General features: G+C 52.6%; 1 protein-coding gene across 1 annotated transcript; it reads right to left on the reverse strand.

Moving 5' to 3' along the window:
* Positions 1-14,130: 14,130 nt before the first annotated feature.
* On the reverse strand, positions 14,131-16,143 carry SPPL2C (signal peptide peptidase like 2C). The gene has a single exon (XM_059997264.1). It carries the CDS (start codon positions 16,141-16,143, stop codon positions 14,131-14,133), a length of 2,013 nt encoding a protein of 670 aa, XP_059853247.1.
* Positions 16,144-16,708: the final 565 nt, after the last annotated feature.

Consider the following 16,708-nt stretch of genomic DNA (forward strand, 5'->3'; position numbering starts at 1 on the left):
GCTCACGGGCCCAGCCGCTCCGCAGCATGTGGGATCTTCCCGGACCGGGGCACGAACCCATGTCCCCTGCATCGGCAGGCGGACTCTCAACCACTGCGCCACCAGGGAAGCCCAAGGCAATTTTTAAAGAGCAGTTTTATGTTCACAGCAAAATTGAGGGGAAGGTACAGAGATTTCTCATATACTCCCTGCTTCCCACGAAATACACAGCCTTTCCCATTATCAGCACCCCCACCAGAGTCGTACATTTGTTACAGTTGATGAACATGCACTGACACGTTATAAACACCCAAAGTCCATAGTTTACATTATGGTTGTATATTCTAAGGCAGCGGTCCCCAACCTTTTTGGCACCAGGGACCGGTTTCGTGGAAGGCAATTTTTCCACGGACGGGGGTGGGGGATGGTTCAGGTGGGGGATGGTTCAGGCGGTTGATGCGAGCGATGGCGAGCGGAAGGTGAAGCCTCACTCACTCGCGCGCTCACCTCCGGCTGTGCAGCCCGGGTTCCTAACAGGCCTTGGACTGGTACCGGAAGATTGGAGACCCCTGTTCTATGGATTCCGACAGATGTATAAAGATATGTATCTGTCATTATGGTACCATACTGAGTACTTTTCACTGCTTTAAAAATCCTCTACGCTCTACCTGTTCATCCTTCCCCTACAGCCCCTAGCAACCACTGATTTTGCAGTGTTTCCTTAATGTTTTCCTTTTTCAGGATGTCATCTAGTTGGAATCATGCAGTATGTTTTCTGATCCACTCTGACAATCTCTGTCTTTCAGCTGGTGCATTTAGACCATTGATGTGTAATGTGATTGTTGATATAAGAGTTGGATTAATATTCGTCATATTTGTTACTATTTTCTATTTGGGGAACCATGTGGTTCTGATCGGAGGCCCCTGTGATGGTGTCCACCCCTCTGGTCCTGCAACTGGGCACCTGATCCAGACGGGGCTGACCCGTAGGCCTCTTTCTAGTCGGAACTGGAGGAAGAGGCTCCCTTCCTCTCCGGTGGCCAGGGTTCTAGCCTTGTGGAGAAAGTCCCTCCAAGAGAAACAGAAACAGGAAGGGGAGAGATCTGAAGGGGTCTGAGTCCCCACCAGGACCTTCCCCTGCCTTCCCTGTAGCCTGTTCTGAACCCACAACCCCCCATCCAAGGGAGTTGCAGTTAACCATTTGTACCTCATGAGGCTGGACTTGAGGGAAAGAAGGAAGAAGGAGAGAGTCCTGGAAGATTTTCTGTACGTTCAGCCTGGGGAATCCAGCCTTGGAAAGTCACGTGGAGCCAAAGCATGGAAGATGAGGCCAGGCCCAAAGGCCACTGGGGAAGGGCAGGCTAGACCAGCAATACAGTCCTGCTGGAAAGACGGTTTATCAAAGGATGGCAAATCTCACTAAGTGGGGAAAGAGAGAGAAGGGGCCAAAATCTTAGGAAGTCTGGCGAAAAGAAGATGGGTGGAAAACAGAGGTTGAGAGAAAGAGAGAGACAAAAAGAGAGAAAGCGGGGAGGAATGATATATCATGGTGTTGAGAGACATTTTTGAGAATGAATTTGGGTTTCAGCGCAAGGATCTGAGAAGACATCAAAACAGGACAGTCTATGCCTTAAGTGAATTTGGGAGGGACATTACGTATTCAGGAGATGGAAAAACACTGTACTGCAGAGTGTGAATGGACTTAGGGGAGACTCACTTGAAATAGATTCACTCTGACCCTTCACTTCTCTTCAAGCTCTGTTTACCTTGAGACTGGCCCCCAATTGCTTAAAGCCAGGCTCTACCTTATATTTCATGTTCTACCAAGACTTAGACTGTTGTTGGCTTTGATGAGGTGGTAGAGGCAGCCTCACACCACCCCTCCCCCTTCCCCCTCCTCCCCTCCCACCCTATCCCACCCCCAGCATTTAAAACCCTTTTGAGGTTTCCTACCTGCCTGATGCTGAAATCCTAACTCCTTTCCTGGGTCTCCCAGGCCCTCTCTGATGTGGCGCTGCCTTTCTCTCCTCCCTCATTGTTATCTTGGGCGGTCTGGGAGGCCTCACAAAGGCCCTAAGTCAGGAATGAACTGGAAAGCGTGAGGACTGGAGAGAAGCAGGTGTGTGTGTGTTGGGGGGCAGTGTAGGGAGGGGGCAGCATAGGACACAGCCTCAGATTCCGGTTAAAGAAATTCAGAGCTGGAAGCAACCTCGGAGGGGCCCTAACTCAACCCCTTCAATTTATTTATTATTTTTATGTATTTATTTTTTAATTGAAGTATAGTTGATTTACAATATTATATTAGTTTCAGGTGTACAGCATAGTGATTCAGTATTTTTACAGATTATACTCCATTAAAAGTTATTATAAGACAATGGCTATAATTCCCTGTGCTATACAATATACCTTTGTTGTTTTTCTATTTTATACATACATAATTGACATATAACATTGTATTACTAACTCTTTTATTTTAAAGACCAGGAAATTGCAGGTCAGAGAAGGTTAAATCACTCGGGCAGGTTTTAAAAATAATTATTTTAAAAACCTGCAGAAGTAATACATGACCTTTCATGTTAAACATTCAGAGAATACGGAAAAAGAAAAAGCCCCCTTTGGCGCAGCCCCACACACCCGTGCCTGTCCCAATCTCTGCCCCACCGTCCTCTCCAGAGGGAACTTTGACCAGTCGAGAGGGTGCTGTTCCTGACTTTTGGGTCAGCCTGTACCTTTGTATATGTACGTTTAGAAATGTACGGCTTTATTTGGGCTTTTCCTTCACATCGGTGGAATTATACTTTCTGGCTTTGGAAACCTTTTCACTTTTGTTCACGTGGATGGATTGCATTCTTTCTACCTGCTGCATAGTATTTCATGGTTAGATGCACTATATCATTTAACCTTTCCTCTCTTGGGCATTTGGGTTGCCCCTGGTTATTAGAAACAGGGCTGTGGTGAATACCATTGGACATGCCTCTCTGAATACAAGTGCAAGGATTTGGGTACCTTGAATACCAAGCCATGGGATTCCCAGGTCCAGGGGTACTCATAATGAAATTGTAATCAATGCTTCCAAAGTGCTCTCCAAAAAGGATGTATCAAATCACCTTCCCACCAACGGTATGTATGACAGCCTGCTTCTCAGCACCACCACCTCCAATGCTGGGTCTTATTAATCTTTATAATTCTTGCCCCTGTGTTGGGAAGACAGTGATACCTCTGTTACTGTTGTTATAGTAGTTGTTATTTACCTTTTTATTTTGAAATAAGTTTAGGCTAACAGAGAAGTTCTGGAAATACAGAGTTCTTATAGTCCCTTCCCCCAACTTCTCCTCATGTCAGCATCTTACATAACCTCATATAGTGATCAAAACTAAGACATTCATTAACATTGGTACAAAGTTATTTAATAAACAGCAGACTTTACTCGGATATCACCAGTTTTCTCACTTGTGTTCTGGTTGTTTTAAGTTTTGTTTCCCTAATTACTAGAAAGATCAAACACCTTCTTGTATTTTTTTTTTTGGCCATCTGTGTTTCTTCTGTACAACGCCAGTTCAAAATTCTTTGCCCATTTTTTCCCTTCTTGGATTGTTTGTCTTTTTATAATGATTTGCAGAGGCTCTTTATTTAAGAACTCTTCTAAGCTCACACAGCTAATTAGTGAAATGAAAACCCAGGTCTATCGATTGCCTATTTCCACTACGAACACCCTGTCCTCAGTTCTCCTGCCTCTCAATGGCTTCCTTTCTCTCCTGGTCCATGCTCTGTGGTCCCCAGCTGGGAGGCCATGTTCCTATCAGCATCCCTCAGAGAATCAAGTGGGGCCAGGGCTGCTCGCTTGTACCTCATTTCACTCATCATCGCTGGGCTAATGACATTAGAGGCCGTCTGGGATGGGCCTTTTCTGGACACCAGCTTGCTTTCTGGAAATTCTCATCTCTCTGAGGCAGGCTGCAGAGAACGCTGGCCGCCAAGGCCCAAGAACGTGCCATTGGCTGATTGTTCCTTCTTTAATGGCTGTCCTGGCAATCATAAAACCTCCTGCCCTGGCAGAATGGAAACTGCAGAAGGAAGGAGTGTGCGTCTTAGTATCGCTGGGGCCCCTGCAATTCCCAGAGCACCGCCCAGGGCGCTCCGAGCCCCCTCTAGGCCACTCTCTCATCCTCCAGCCACAGCTCCGGAAATTGATGGGAGATGGCAGGCCGAGGTGGGCACTGCCGTGGGCGGGGGTGCAAAGGTGGCGCCCTTCCTGGCTGCTCTCCTTCCACCCAACCATCAGTTCCTTGAGGAGGGGGGCTGTGTCTCGATATTCTTCTCCCTCTGGCTCTAGAATGGGACTAAACAGAAATCTTGTCACTTGTGGTTACTCTAGATAAGGAAGGAGATGGGGTGGAGACACCCTTTGTCCCTAGTCTGGTCCCAAATAGTTGGCAGGGCCAGTGGTGTAGTGTGTTGAACGGTGCCCCCCTCCCCAAATGTATGTCCACCCAGAATCTGTGATTGTGACCTAATTAGGCAAAAGCGTCTTTGAGGATGCAATTTTTTAATTTTATATTGGAGTAGAGTTGATTAACAATGTTGTGTTAGTTTCAGGTGTACAGCAAAGTGATTCAGTTATACATATACACGTATCTAGTCTTTTGCAAATTCTTTTCCCATTTAGGTGGTTGAGGATGTAATTATTAAGAACCTCAAGAAGAGGTCACCCTGGGTTACCAAGGTGGTCCCTAAATCCAATGACACATATTGTCACGCGATAAAGACAGAGGGAGATTGGAGACACACAGAGAAGAGAAGGCCATGTGGACGTGGAGGCAGAGACTGGAGTTATTTAGCCGCAAGCCAAGGAACGCCTGGGGTCACCAGAAGCTGGAAGAAGGAAAGAAGTCTTCTCCCTTAGAACCTTCCGAGGGCATGTGGCCCTGGTGACACCTGAAGTCCAGACTCCCATCCTCCAGACTGTGAGAAAATAAACTTCTGTTGTTTTAAGCCACTTGGTTTGTGGTCATTTGTTATAACAGCCACAGGCAACTAATATAGGTGGGAACCAACCAGGCCATTAAAACCCATAATCCTTGAAGGGACTACAGAAGTCATCCATTGTTGCCTGAGTAGGAAAATGAGGACAGCAGGGAGGGATGCCCCGCCTCTGACCAGCATAAGCAAACATCAGCCTGTTTCATTTGTACACAATAGCCTGTGTGGTGGTATGTCTTTGTCAGCCCCACAGGGGACAGGTGGAGAGCAAGGCACTGGCTCTTCACCATGGAAGGAAGGTGGGAATTTTCTCTGTGGAAAACAGAGGGCAGGGGTGGGGTTTGTTTTGAGAACTTGTGGGAAGCGCCCAGCTCCTTCCCAGGCCCCCTCCAGGCCCTGGGGAGGGTCCCGAGAATTTGCATTTCTTTTGGTTGTTTCTTTGTTTGGTTAAGAAGACATTGGATGATTTGTGTGTGTGTGTGTGTGTGTGTGTGTGTGTGTGTGTGTTTTCTTTTTTGCGGTACGCGGGCCTCTCACTGCTGTGGCCTCTCCCGTTGCGGAGCACAGGCTCCGGATGTGCAGGCCCAGCAGCCATGGCTCACGGGCCCAGCCGCTCCACGGCATGTGGGATCTTCCCGGACCGGGGCACGAACCCGCGTCCCCTGCATCAGCAGGCGGACCCTCAACCACTGCGCCACCAGGGAAGCCCGATTTTTGTTTTTAACTGAAGTATAGTTGATTTACAGAATTTGCTTCTTTGACCAGTTCCCAGGCAAGCCTGCTGCTGCTGGATCAGGGATCACTCTTTGAGAGCCCTTGCTCTAAAGCAGTGCTTCTTAGACCTTAATAAGCAGAGGCTTCACCTTGGGATCGTGATATAATCCAGATTCTGACAACCCTTTGTACTATCTGACCCTGCTCTTCTCGCTGTCCTTTTCCAGCCGCAGCTGATTGGACCAGGAGCAGATGTTGAATCAAGGGCCCACGGGCTCACCAACAACCGATGAAAAGACCCCGACCACATAGAGTAAATCTAAGCCCAGCCGAGTCCCTCTCTTGAGAATCAGAATGGTGTCTGAATGGAGACCATTGCCCACTGGTGGTGGTCCCTGGGCAGAGACCACGATGCAGAGTTGGGACCAGTGCCACGAGGAGCCAAGAGCAAACATGAGCGTGCAGAGGCAGCTGGCTCGGGAGGGGAAGAGAGGAAGCAGACGCACAGAGCCTGTACAGTCTGGAGAGGCAGAGGACGCCTTTGCTTTCTGACAGCTCTCTAATTCCCAATTCCCATGAGCCCCAACTGGGCTGTTTGCCCTGGTGCTCTGAGAAACCCGGTGTCCTTCCAATAAGCTCCTCTTTTTGCTTGAGATACTTTGAATGGGTTCCTGTTCCTTGAAGCCAAAGGGCCTGAATGAATCAGGATGTATGAATCTATGCCCTCATCCACCCACTCCTGACGGTGAAACCCTCTGAGGCAGGAACGACATCCCGGGTAATGTTTGTGTCCAGGACCTTGGACAGGGCCCTGCACAGGGGTGCTGGAGAGTGTGGCGTGAATCTCTGGATATATGACGTGCATAGGTATTAGGGGAAGGTGCAAGAGCACATTCCAGGTGAGTGGAAGGTGGATCAGAGGCACGGAGCTGGGCGAGCCTGTGTGAAGGGCTACACACACAGGGTGGCTGGGGGATATAGCAGGCAAGCTTGGCTGTAGGGAAGGCTGATCACGGACTGCCTTAAACACCAAGCCGAGGAGCTGGGCTTGGTTTGACAGGCCGTAGGGAGGCATCCAAGGTCTTTCAGCCAGAAGGACACGACCAAGAATAGTTGTGCTCTTTTTTTTTTTCCTCAAGGATCCTAATGACCTCTCATCCCCAGGTGAGAGGTGACATCTTGAAATAAGCCTGTAAAAATGGGAAGGAGAAAATAGATCCCAGAGATTTTCCTAGCATAGAATCAACAGGAAATTGCGACTGGTTAGACACCGTGCTAAGCCCGGGAGTGGAGAGTATTCTGTTAATAAACCAGAGTGTGGAAATAAAAGTCCAACCTCACTGTTAAGTAGAGACATGCAAATTGAAAGTGATATTGTTTTTCATCATAGCAAATTGGAAAAGATCCTGGTGAAAGTGTGGTAAAATGGTTACTTCCATGTTTTACAGCACACGCAGAGGGTAAGTTGACACACACACAAGTTGGAAAGTAATTTAGCAAAATGCATTACCATCTTTAAAGATTTTCATACCCCTAGTTTCCCAGAAGTAAAATGACTAGATCTATCTTACAGAAATCTCCTAAAACATGTAAAGTAACTTACTGCGAAAGATATTCCTCACGGTGCTGTAGGAAACAGATCAAACATCCAATAAAGAGAATGTGAAGTCTATGAAGTTATATCTGCTATGGAATACTACATAGCCCGTTCCAAATAAAGGTTCAAAAGGTACATAGAATATTCATAGCAGAATACCAATGTATATACCCATTTTGATAATAACTATGTAAATGCAACAGACAAATAAAAACCTGTGAATGGGGAAAAAAATGACTGCCTGGAAACATACCGAAGTTTAACAGGAATTGTGCCTTTTTTCTACTTTTTCGTGCTCTCCACTTTTTCTCCAAAGCACAATAAAATCACAATAAAAAGAAACCCCTGGAGCCTGATAAAGCAGCTGGAACTGGGAAACACTCACTGGCTATTGCAACGGAGACCCCCAACTCCGGTCTCTCCTTCACTGACTCCGGGTGCCCGGCTCTCCCCAGCGGGAAGGACTAGGTGTGTTGCTGTGGGGCTGTGTCTTTGTCTCGTCTGCTCTGTGAGACATTTAATTCTCAAGCACAGGGCTGGGCACTCAGGCAGCTTGTGTCAGGGTTACCTGCTGACCGGTGTGCTAGTTTCCTGTGGCAGCTGTAACAAATTACCACAATCTTGGTGGAGTAAAACAACAGACATTCATTCTCTCACAGTTCTGGAGGCCAAAAGTCTGAAATCAGGACTACCTACCTGAAAGCAAGAGGTCGGCAGGCCAGTGGGCCTACTGGAGGCTCCCAGGGAGAATCTGGTCTTTGCTCCTTCCAGCTCCTGGGGGCTGCCGGCAATCCTTGGCTGGTGGCCACGTCACTCTCAGCTCTGCTTCCATCTTCACATTGCCTTCTCCTCCTCTGTGTGTGTAATCCTCCTCTTATAAGAACCCTTGTGATTACATTTAGGACCTACTTGGATAATACAAGACAGATTCCCTACCTCAAGGTCCTTAATTTAATCACACCTGCCAAGTCGTCTTTTTCTTCTTCCATATAAGGTAACATTCACAGGTTCCAGGGATTAGGACGTGACTGTCTTTTGGAGGGAACACTATTCAATTTATCGCAACCAGCTTTAAGAATTAAGTGATGTGGGTTGAGACCAGACCCACCCATGGCTCGCACTGTTGTGACTGTAGCAGGGGATGGCCGGGAAGACAATCTGGGCTGTGATGGGTGAGGATTTGCAGGAGGGCTGCCTCTCTTGCCCAGGTTCACTTCATTGTCTGGGTCAGAACTCCAGGCAGTGGCCAGGCTTTGCCCAGGATGATTTATGAGGGGCTGAGGATTTTGCCTAGAGAAGGTCTCCGCTCTCTGGATCCAAGAGCCTCCTGCTTTAAGAAAACCGAGAATGTGGTGGGAAATTGGGACCTTGTGAAACAATCCCTGAAAGGCAAGCAGTTGCATTCCAGAAAGAGCTTCCTGTTTGTGAAGGGTTCTTGGGTTAGTTTCCAGGTTCTTAGTTACCTTCGCCTTGTCAGTGGCTTGCTGTGTGACCTCGGGCAGGCAGCTCTCACTCTGTCCTCAGTTATGGAGAGTTCTGAAAGGTCCCTGGAGGCTCTGCCAACACCCTCACTCAGACCTCATACACCGTCCTCCCCCGAGTCTTTTGCACCATTCAAGTCCTTAAGAGGCTGGGGAAGCCACTTAAAGGCATTTCTCAGAACTACTCCTCCCAATGTCAGCAGCCCAGGGTTCTCCCAGTGGAGCCTCAGTTTTCCTTTCCAGCTTCCCCTTCCTGGGGTCTCTCTGAGACTGTGTTCCGTAATTCTAGGCAGGCTCAGAGGTGAGATGTGAGACCTGGACTCAGACTTATGTGGCTGGAAGAACTCTAGCCAAGAGTCCTAGAGGCTGAAGAGTAGGTATTCCCAAAGATAAAACTGAGCATCTGGAAAGTAAACCAACGATGGGCAGGGACGTGCTCACAAACACAATGAATAATCGCTGTGCTGTGTGTGGGAAGGGGCATCTGTGGGCCTACAAGAACAAGTACTGGGGGGACCAGGGGACAAAATGGGGAGTCCCCCTCACCTAGCAACGGTCCACGTCCTGGGGGTCTTGAAACACAGAATTCGTTATTCACAATAAGGTCACTTATTTAAGGTGACCTGATTCTATGGGGGTGGGGTGAGCACCAGGGCATGGACTCTTCAAGCATCGGGGCTTGTGATGCTGCCTCCATTTCATAAAATATCAAAATACTCTCAGACCCTTCTCCAGGACACCTCCCCTTCCTCACAGCCAGCTTCTAAAGAGTTAACCTCGGGCCCAGTAGGGACTCCAGAGCTTTGCTGATGGGTAGTTTATTATACAGTTTTTGAATATCACCCCTGACTATAATTATTCCAAAGTTCCCTGATGGAATGCCCCTGGCCTTTGGAGTGTGAGCCCGCCTGCTCTTACATTACTGACCAGGAGATGGCAGGACAGGAGCGCACAAAGTTCAGCGTTGCAGGAAAAAAGGCACAAAATCTTCCGCGTTTCGGTCTAACTGAGGAGGGATTCCTCTTCTGGTTATGTGGTGGTGCCCTTGTTCGCCGCCAGGCACCCACCCTCACACCGCACCTCACTGGGCATGGCCGGACATCCTAACCCTTGGAAGGGAAGAGGATGACACCCCCTCTGGGAGCTCAGCCAGGAAGAATTGTAAGCTGATTTGGGAAAGACGGCATTTGGAGGTGTGACAAGTGCTGTCCTGGAAATGTTGCTCTGAAACCTGGGCATCAGGTAGTAACAGGTGTATCTAGCCTATCATTAGTGCTTAACACGTGTCAGCTGTGTGAACACAGACCTCACCTCATTTAATCCTTTCGACAAACCCACAGTGTAAACCTTTGCAGCCCAGGTTACAGATGAGGATATCAAGACACAGAGGGGTGGCTTCAGTTGTCCAGCAGCACACGGCAAGTGAGTAGCAATGCTGGACTTCGAATCCAAGTCTCAGTGACTCAGAGCGCAGCTGTGTCCTCCTGTGCTAGCGGAAGAGATGCTTGATGGTGAACCACAAACCTTCCACACACAGTTACTTCTCAGAGAGGATAGAGGGCTGAACGTCCTGAGGGGCACAAGGCAAAGGAGTGGGTAGACCCTGGGTTTTCCTGGAGGAGGCATATTTTGCAGATCGGGGTGTGCAGAGAGGAACGGTGTTGAGGATGGGAACTGATCCCAGCCGCTGGGCTGGGAGGCAGAAGACCGGAGTTGTGTTCTGTTTATGCTGTCCCATTGCTGTGTGATGTTGGGCGGCTCCTGACACTCTCTGGGCTTTCCTTTCCTCATCTGTGGGATAGAGCATCTCTTGGGTCCTTGCTGGTTCTCACTATCAAGGGAAGCCAAAAGCTCTGGTACCAAACTTCTCACCAACTAGAAAACAACTAGGCTGTGACTATTCAGCTCATGGGGTTCTTGCTGGGATTAAATGAGGCCACAGAGAAAAATGCCGGGCAGCCTGAACACAGTGCAGCCCCAGAGCTGGGACTGGGCCACCTGGAGCCCTGGGCATGGCTCAGGAGTTCATTCCTGCCCTGGTCCCATCTTAGTGGGTTTTTTTTGGGGGGGGGGTGGTTTGGCTGCGCTGCACAGCTTGTGGGATCTTAGGTCCCTGACCAGAGAGTCCACTGGACTGCCAGGGAATTCCCCACCTCCCCATCTTAGGTTTCACCTGTCACAGGATGGGCTCTGCAGATGTTGAGATGGGGTTCAAAGTGCAAAAGCAGCAGAGGACGGAACAGGTGAGGGCGGAGGAGCCACCAGACCGGGGCGCAGGCTTGCCTGCCACCGTCTCTGCTAGCCCAGGGGAAGAGGGTCAGGCCCTGGTCCACTGTACTGCCCTGTCATTAGCTACCCGAGGGTGCAGTATGCATGTGTGTGCATGTCTACTTGCACGTACCCGTGTGTGTGTGTGTGTGTGTGTGTGTGTGTGTGTGTACATGCACATGTGCAGTACTCTGTGTCCCTCTGGCACTCAGATGGGGGTTGCCAACTCTGGGCACCTCTGACAGGTGACAGCCACCTGGATTCGGCCCAATCCCTGGGAAGCAGACTGGCAAAGGGAAACACAGCCCGCAGCTAAGAGAGGATCCTGGCTCTGGAGTCAGGGCAGGAGCAGGGGATGCTGGGTCATCAGAGACGAGCAGCGACAGCAGCGCTACAAGATGTCGGGAGCCCAGGCTCGGCGCCTTCCCCGGCTGCTTTAATACGTGCCAGAAACCCCGAGGGAGGCAGTATCATTCCCCCCACTTTATAGACAGAATAGTCTCTGAATGTTAGCCCCTGTTGGGTAGAAGAGTGAGGACAAGAGTTGGATTCATTCTTCCCTGAATCTGTTTGGACATGGCGGGGGGTGGGATGCGGAGGGCTTCCCATGAGCATCCTCTCTGTGGAGGCAGACATCGCCCTGCCCAGGGGGCTCCAGTCCAGCGTCCTCAGAGCCACACCGCCTGCAAGTTCCTGGGAGAGCAGGGCTCCTTTGCCCCCCAGGCGGTGAGGGGGACCGAGAGGCCTCAGCTCTGTTCACCCTCCCCCTTGGGCCTGGCAGAGGGATATAGCCCACGCTTGGCAGGCCCAGTGACGCAGGTCAGCAGTGGGGAGGCCGCCCTGGCTGGAGGTGAGCCAGAGCCTGTGGAGGCCCCTCTGTCCAGGCCAGATGGTCGCTGGCTCCAGCAGAAGGGGCTGCCAACCTCTCCGGTCAGTGTCCTGGCCCGGGTTCCTCTCTCTGCCCTTGTTCAGACCCGGCCTTCAGATGCTGTTTGCCTAGGGGGCTGCGCTTCGTCCCCAGTGAGTGGGACTTTCTTTGAGATGCCCTTTCCCTGGCCCCCTTCCTCCCCACCCCCAGGGCCCAGCCAGAACCCTCAGAGTCTCATCTCCACACTGACCAAGGCCCTGCAGTACCCCAGGGAGGCGGCCTGGGGTGTTCGCTCGTGGTGTTCAGGCTGGAGCAACTCATTCATGCATTCGTTCATTACAACCAGCTTTAAGAATGAAGTGAGGTGGGTTGAGACCAGACCTACCCTTGGCTCACACTCTTGTGGCTGCAGCAGGGGTGGTCCGGAAGGCTGTGGTGGGTGAGGATTCCCAGGAGGGCTGCCTCTCTTGCCCAGGTTCACTTCATTGCCTGGGTCAGAACTCCAGGCAGTGGCCAGGCTTTGCCCAGAATTCATTGGTTCATTTATTCCATTCATTCATTCAATGATTCATTCATTCATTCATTCCTCCAACAAATATAACTCAAGCACCTGCTACATACCAGGCCCTGTTCTACACAGATGAACAAGACAGAGGGTTCCCTGCCCTCACCAAGCTGACATGACTGTGGGAGACGAGAAGACTAATGAACCGGGTATAGGGTGATGTGATTGAGGCCAGGGGCTGCTTTAGGAAGAGTCACCAAGGTAGGCTTCCATGAGGAGGGGGCGTTTGAGCTGGGGCTGGACGGACAAGAAACTGGCCAGATCCGATTCTGGAGGTAGGAGGAGTGGAAAGTTGCAGGTAGAGGACCCAGCACGTGGGAAGGTCCTGGGGGGTGCAGAGGGAAGGTGTGTGTGACGGGGACTGGTGTGTGCTCGCTGGTGGTGGTAAGAGCAGGAATGCTGGGTGTGGAGGGGAGGAGGGGAGGAAGTTGGGGCCAGAACCCAAAGGCTTGTAGGGGTTGGATTTGATTCTTTCAGCTCCTTTCACAAAGGGGAGTAATATACACAGAGCTAACATTCATATCGATCTCCCTACATGCATTGCGTCAGCCCTCGTATATAAGCCAATGCGGTCATACCTCCCCCAAACCCCCACAGTAGGTCCTATTATTATCCCATTCTACAGGTGAGAAAACCGAGGCACTAAGAGGTTAAATCACTTGCTCAATGACACAGGACAGGTCAGTGGCGGAGCTGGAATTTCCGGTAGGCTGCGGGTTCCAGAACCCTAACCACGGTACCACACCGCCCCTCCCCCATAGCCTCGTCCGGAAGCCTTCCCTCACCCCAGAGTTTGTTTGCTCTGCTTAAGCAATGTATAAACACACCATAAAACTAAAGAAACTGTGGGGTCCTCAAGAGGTCATTTTGTCCATGACCCTGCCTCCAGGTGGACATGGTATGGGTCCCATTTTGAAGATGAGACTCCTGAACCTCAAAGGGGTTAAGAGATTGGTCCATCGTCCAGGGTCAGAGAAGGAAGCACGGGAACTAGAGCCGTGGTCTCCTAAATTCTTCCACTCCGGCTCCAACCTCTCCATCCCCGTTTTGAGATGAGTCTCAAGTTGTTTCTTGTCTGTTCTCCATCTCCCACCCTTCCCCCAGCTGGACAGCAGTCTCCCTCTGTGCCCACCACAGGGTGGTGTACACAGTAGGCGCACACTTGGTGTCTGTGGATGCAGCGGGTGGATGACAGCAGGCACGTGCTGGGCGTGGTGTTGCTGTCCAGGATGCCTAGAGCAGGGATGCTTAGCAGGAAGGGTGGTAGTGAGCTGACACCTGAAGGCTGCTTAGAAATTCTCCAATGAGTGAGGGAGCTGGGCTGTGATACATCTGTCTGGGATGGGAAGGGTGTCTCAGCCAGAGAGAAACGCATGTGCAAAGAGAGAGGGAGAGGACGTGGTGTGATCAAGGAAGAGTAATTGTTCAATTGGACCTGAGCATGAGAAAAAGCTGGGCAGTGAGGCCGGGGCTGGGCTGCAGGGGGAGATGGGGCCTGTCCTAAGGGCCCCCCAGTCTCTGCATGGACTTACTCCGCGGTTGCTGCTTTCTTACAGTCCCAACAAACAAAGAGGCTCCATTGGGTAGATATGGAATACCTTTAATGCCCCGATTTCTTTGTGCCACACGTGGCTTCGCTCTGCAATCGTCTAGAGGCACAAGTCCCGGGGCCCCCGGTTCACAAAGGAGCCTGGGTCGACATGCTCTTCTTTACCTCCAGGCCCTTCTTCTTGTGGAGCCCTGTCCGGGGCAGGCCAGCATCGTGGGCCTGGGCCTGAGCGTGGGTGTGGCCCAGCTCCGAGGGCGGCGGCATGAGTGGCATCAGTGGCGTCAGCTCCTCTGAGGCCGCAGGGTGGGTACAGGGCAGCTCATCAGCCTCCAGGATGGCATCACTCCAGCCCTCAGAGCTGTCACTGTGGCCTTCAGGACTGGTGGCTTCATCCTCAGATATGGTGACAATCTCAGCCGTGTCCTTCCCAAGGCCGCCGTCTAAGTTCCCTGCCAGGTGCTCAGTGGCCCCCGCAAGCTCGCTGGCTCTGTGGACGTCTGCTGCGTGCTCCTGCTTCTGCTCAGAGCCAACTGAAGGGGCACCGCAGAGCCCTGGCACCAGCCGGGCGGGGGTCTGGGCTCTGCTCTGGCCAGTCCAGAAGAGGGTGAGTTCTTGGCGGCAGGCAGCCACGGCCAGGCTGGTGAGCAGGGTGCTGGACACCAGGTAGAGCAGGGCGGGCTGGCCCATCTGCATGAGCGCCATGGCCGCAAAAGTGACCAGCAGGCCCACAGCGTAGGCCACGGTGCAGGCCACGAAGTAGACCTGCCGCGAGCGGATATGCACGTCAAAGCGGTGACAGTAGGCCACCAAGAGGCCGGGGACCACGATGTCACCGAAGCCAAGGATGGAGAAGGGCTGGTCACACAGGGTCAAGGCTGAGAAGCTCAGCCGGGGCACCTTGAGCGCCATGGGCAGCCTCTCGTGGCTCAAGGAGTCTGCCGGGCCCAAGGCTACCTCCAACATGATGCTGTTGCCGGTCCTGGTGAGCAGGGGCGTGACGAAGACGAAGAAGACATCAAAGGCCAGCAGGGCCAGCAGGAGGGAGGCACAGCTCTTGAGGGTGGACAGGCGCACACGCCGCAGGATGAAAAGGCAGTAGGCCACACCCAGCATGTCCTGCAGGAGCCATGCCCAGCGGTCCTCGTTGCGGTAGGCGACCCAGAGGACCGTCACCACCACGCACAGGCCGGCCAGCAGGGGCAGCTGCAGACAGGCCCGGCGGCCGGGCAGGAGCCACCGGTATCGCGGCACCACGGACACCAGGCAGCTGTAGAGGCCGGTGCTGGCGCCCAGGCCGAAGATGGCGATCTGGACGTAGACAAAACAGTCGTAGAAGAAGTAGAGCAGCAGCATGTTGGAGGAGGACACGGCGACCACTGTGCCCGTCATGGCCGGCGTGAAGTCCACTGCTGCGTCTTCTTGCTTGTGCCCCTGCTGGGCTGCCACTGCTTCCTGCTGATTCTGACCGCCAGGCCCCCCTCCCCCTTGGGCCAGGTGCCGCCGCAGCCGGTGAGCCTCGGTCACTCCGGCCCAGTAGCCGCCCACGGCCACGGTGCCTACAGCCAGGATGAAGATGACCACCATGTCGTAGTCAAGGACGGGCTCTGGGGGTGCGTACAAGGCCACGCGGACCCCGGCGCCGCCATGGGCGTAGCTCAGGACGTCGAGCATGTCGGTGTAGCGGAGCACGGCCACGGGGATGGTGAGGTCTGGCAGGGGCTTGTGGCGGTCCTGGGTGGCCGGGGTGCTGTCTGAGCGCTGTCGGCTGCTGACCTGGCTCACGATGAGCAGCCCGTGGGCTCCTCGGGCCTGAGCCAGCCAGCCTTTGGTGTAGAAGCTGCAGTTACCCCTCATGACCATGGCGGTGGTCTGGCGGAGGGGCCGCTGGCTGGGGGAGCCGGGGTGGGCCTGGTGGGGGGAGTCCTCGCCTGGGCACCAGGGTGCATGGGTACCATCGTACAGGGGCAGGAGTGGGGCGTGGTGTAGGTCCCGGGGCAGGGTGACATAGTCGGAGCGGAACAGGACGCAGTAGTCCTTGCTCCAGTTGTCCGACACCACGTGGACCACAGCACGCTCCCCCCGGGCCACGGTGCTGGCAAAGAGGAAGAGGAATAGAAAGAGGAGGAAGCCCGGGCACGCCATGCTCCTCAGGTACCTACTGCCGCGTCCCGTGTGGCAGCTGCCCGCTGCCCCCTCTGGGGGCTGGGTGTGGCCCTCAGTCACAGAGCGGAAGCTTTGTCTTCCGTCCAGGAAACCAGGGCCACACCTATGGAGTCACAAAGCCGTGCAGCCTCTCGGAATCCTGTCCCCCAGCCCTGCCTCTGGGTGCAGAGGTCATCTGGGCCCCCTACTCTGCCTGGCTCCCAGTGGAGCTGGACCAGCGAATTTGAAACAAGAGGCGAGAGGATGGGGTTGAGGACCCCAGACAGGATTCTGGAGCCACCTTGCCCTTTATGCACTGGGCAACCCGGGCAGAGGCCTCTCCTCTCTGTGCCTGAGAAATGAGGACATTAGACCAGAGAGTTTCCAAGGCCCCTGGGAGCCCTGACCTCAGTGATACTGTGCACTTTTATTGAATTCTTACTAAGTGCCAGGTTCTTTACCTGTACTCACAGCACCCTGCAAGGAGGTATTACTACACCCATCCAGCACGAGGCTGCGAGCTGTCTTTTAAATCACGCCCCTTTGGGCAGGCACATGACTGGAG

This window comes from Delphinus delphis, chromosome 19 (genome assembly GCF_949987515.2).
Source record: "Delphinus delphis chromosome 19, mDelDel1.2, whole genome shotgun sequence".
NCBI lineage: Eukaryota > Metazoa > Chordata > Mammalia > Artiodactyla > Delphinidae > Delphinus > Delphinus delphis.

Bases quoted from the DNA above. Each gene is read 5' to 3' on its own strand.
- SPPL2C (XM_059997264.1), bottom strand. From the start codon at position 16,143: ATGGCGTGCCCGGGCTTCCTCCTCTTTCTATTCCTCTTCCTCTTTGCC.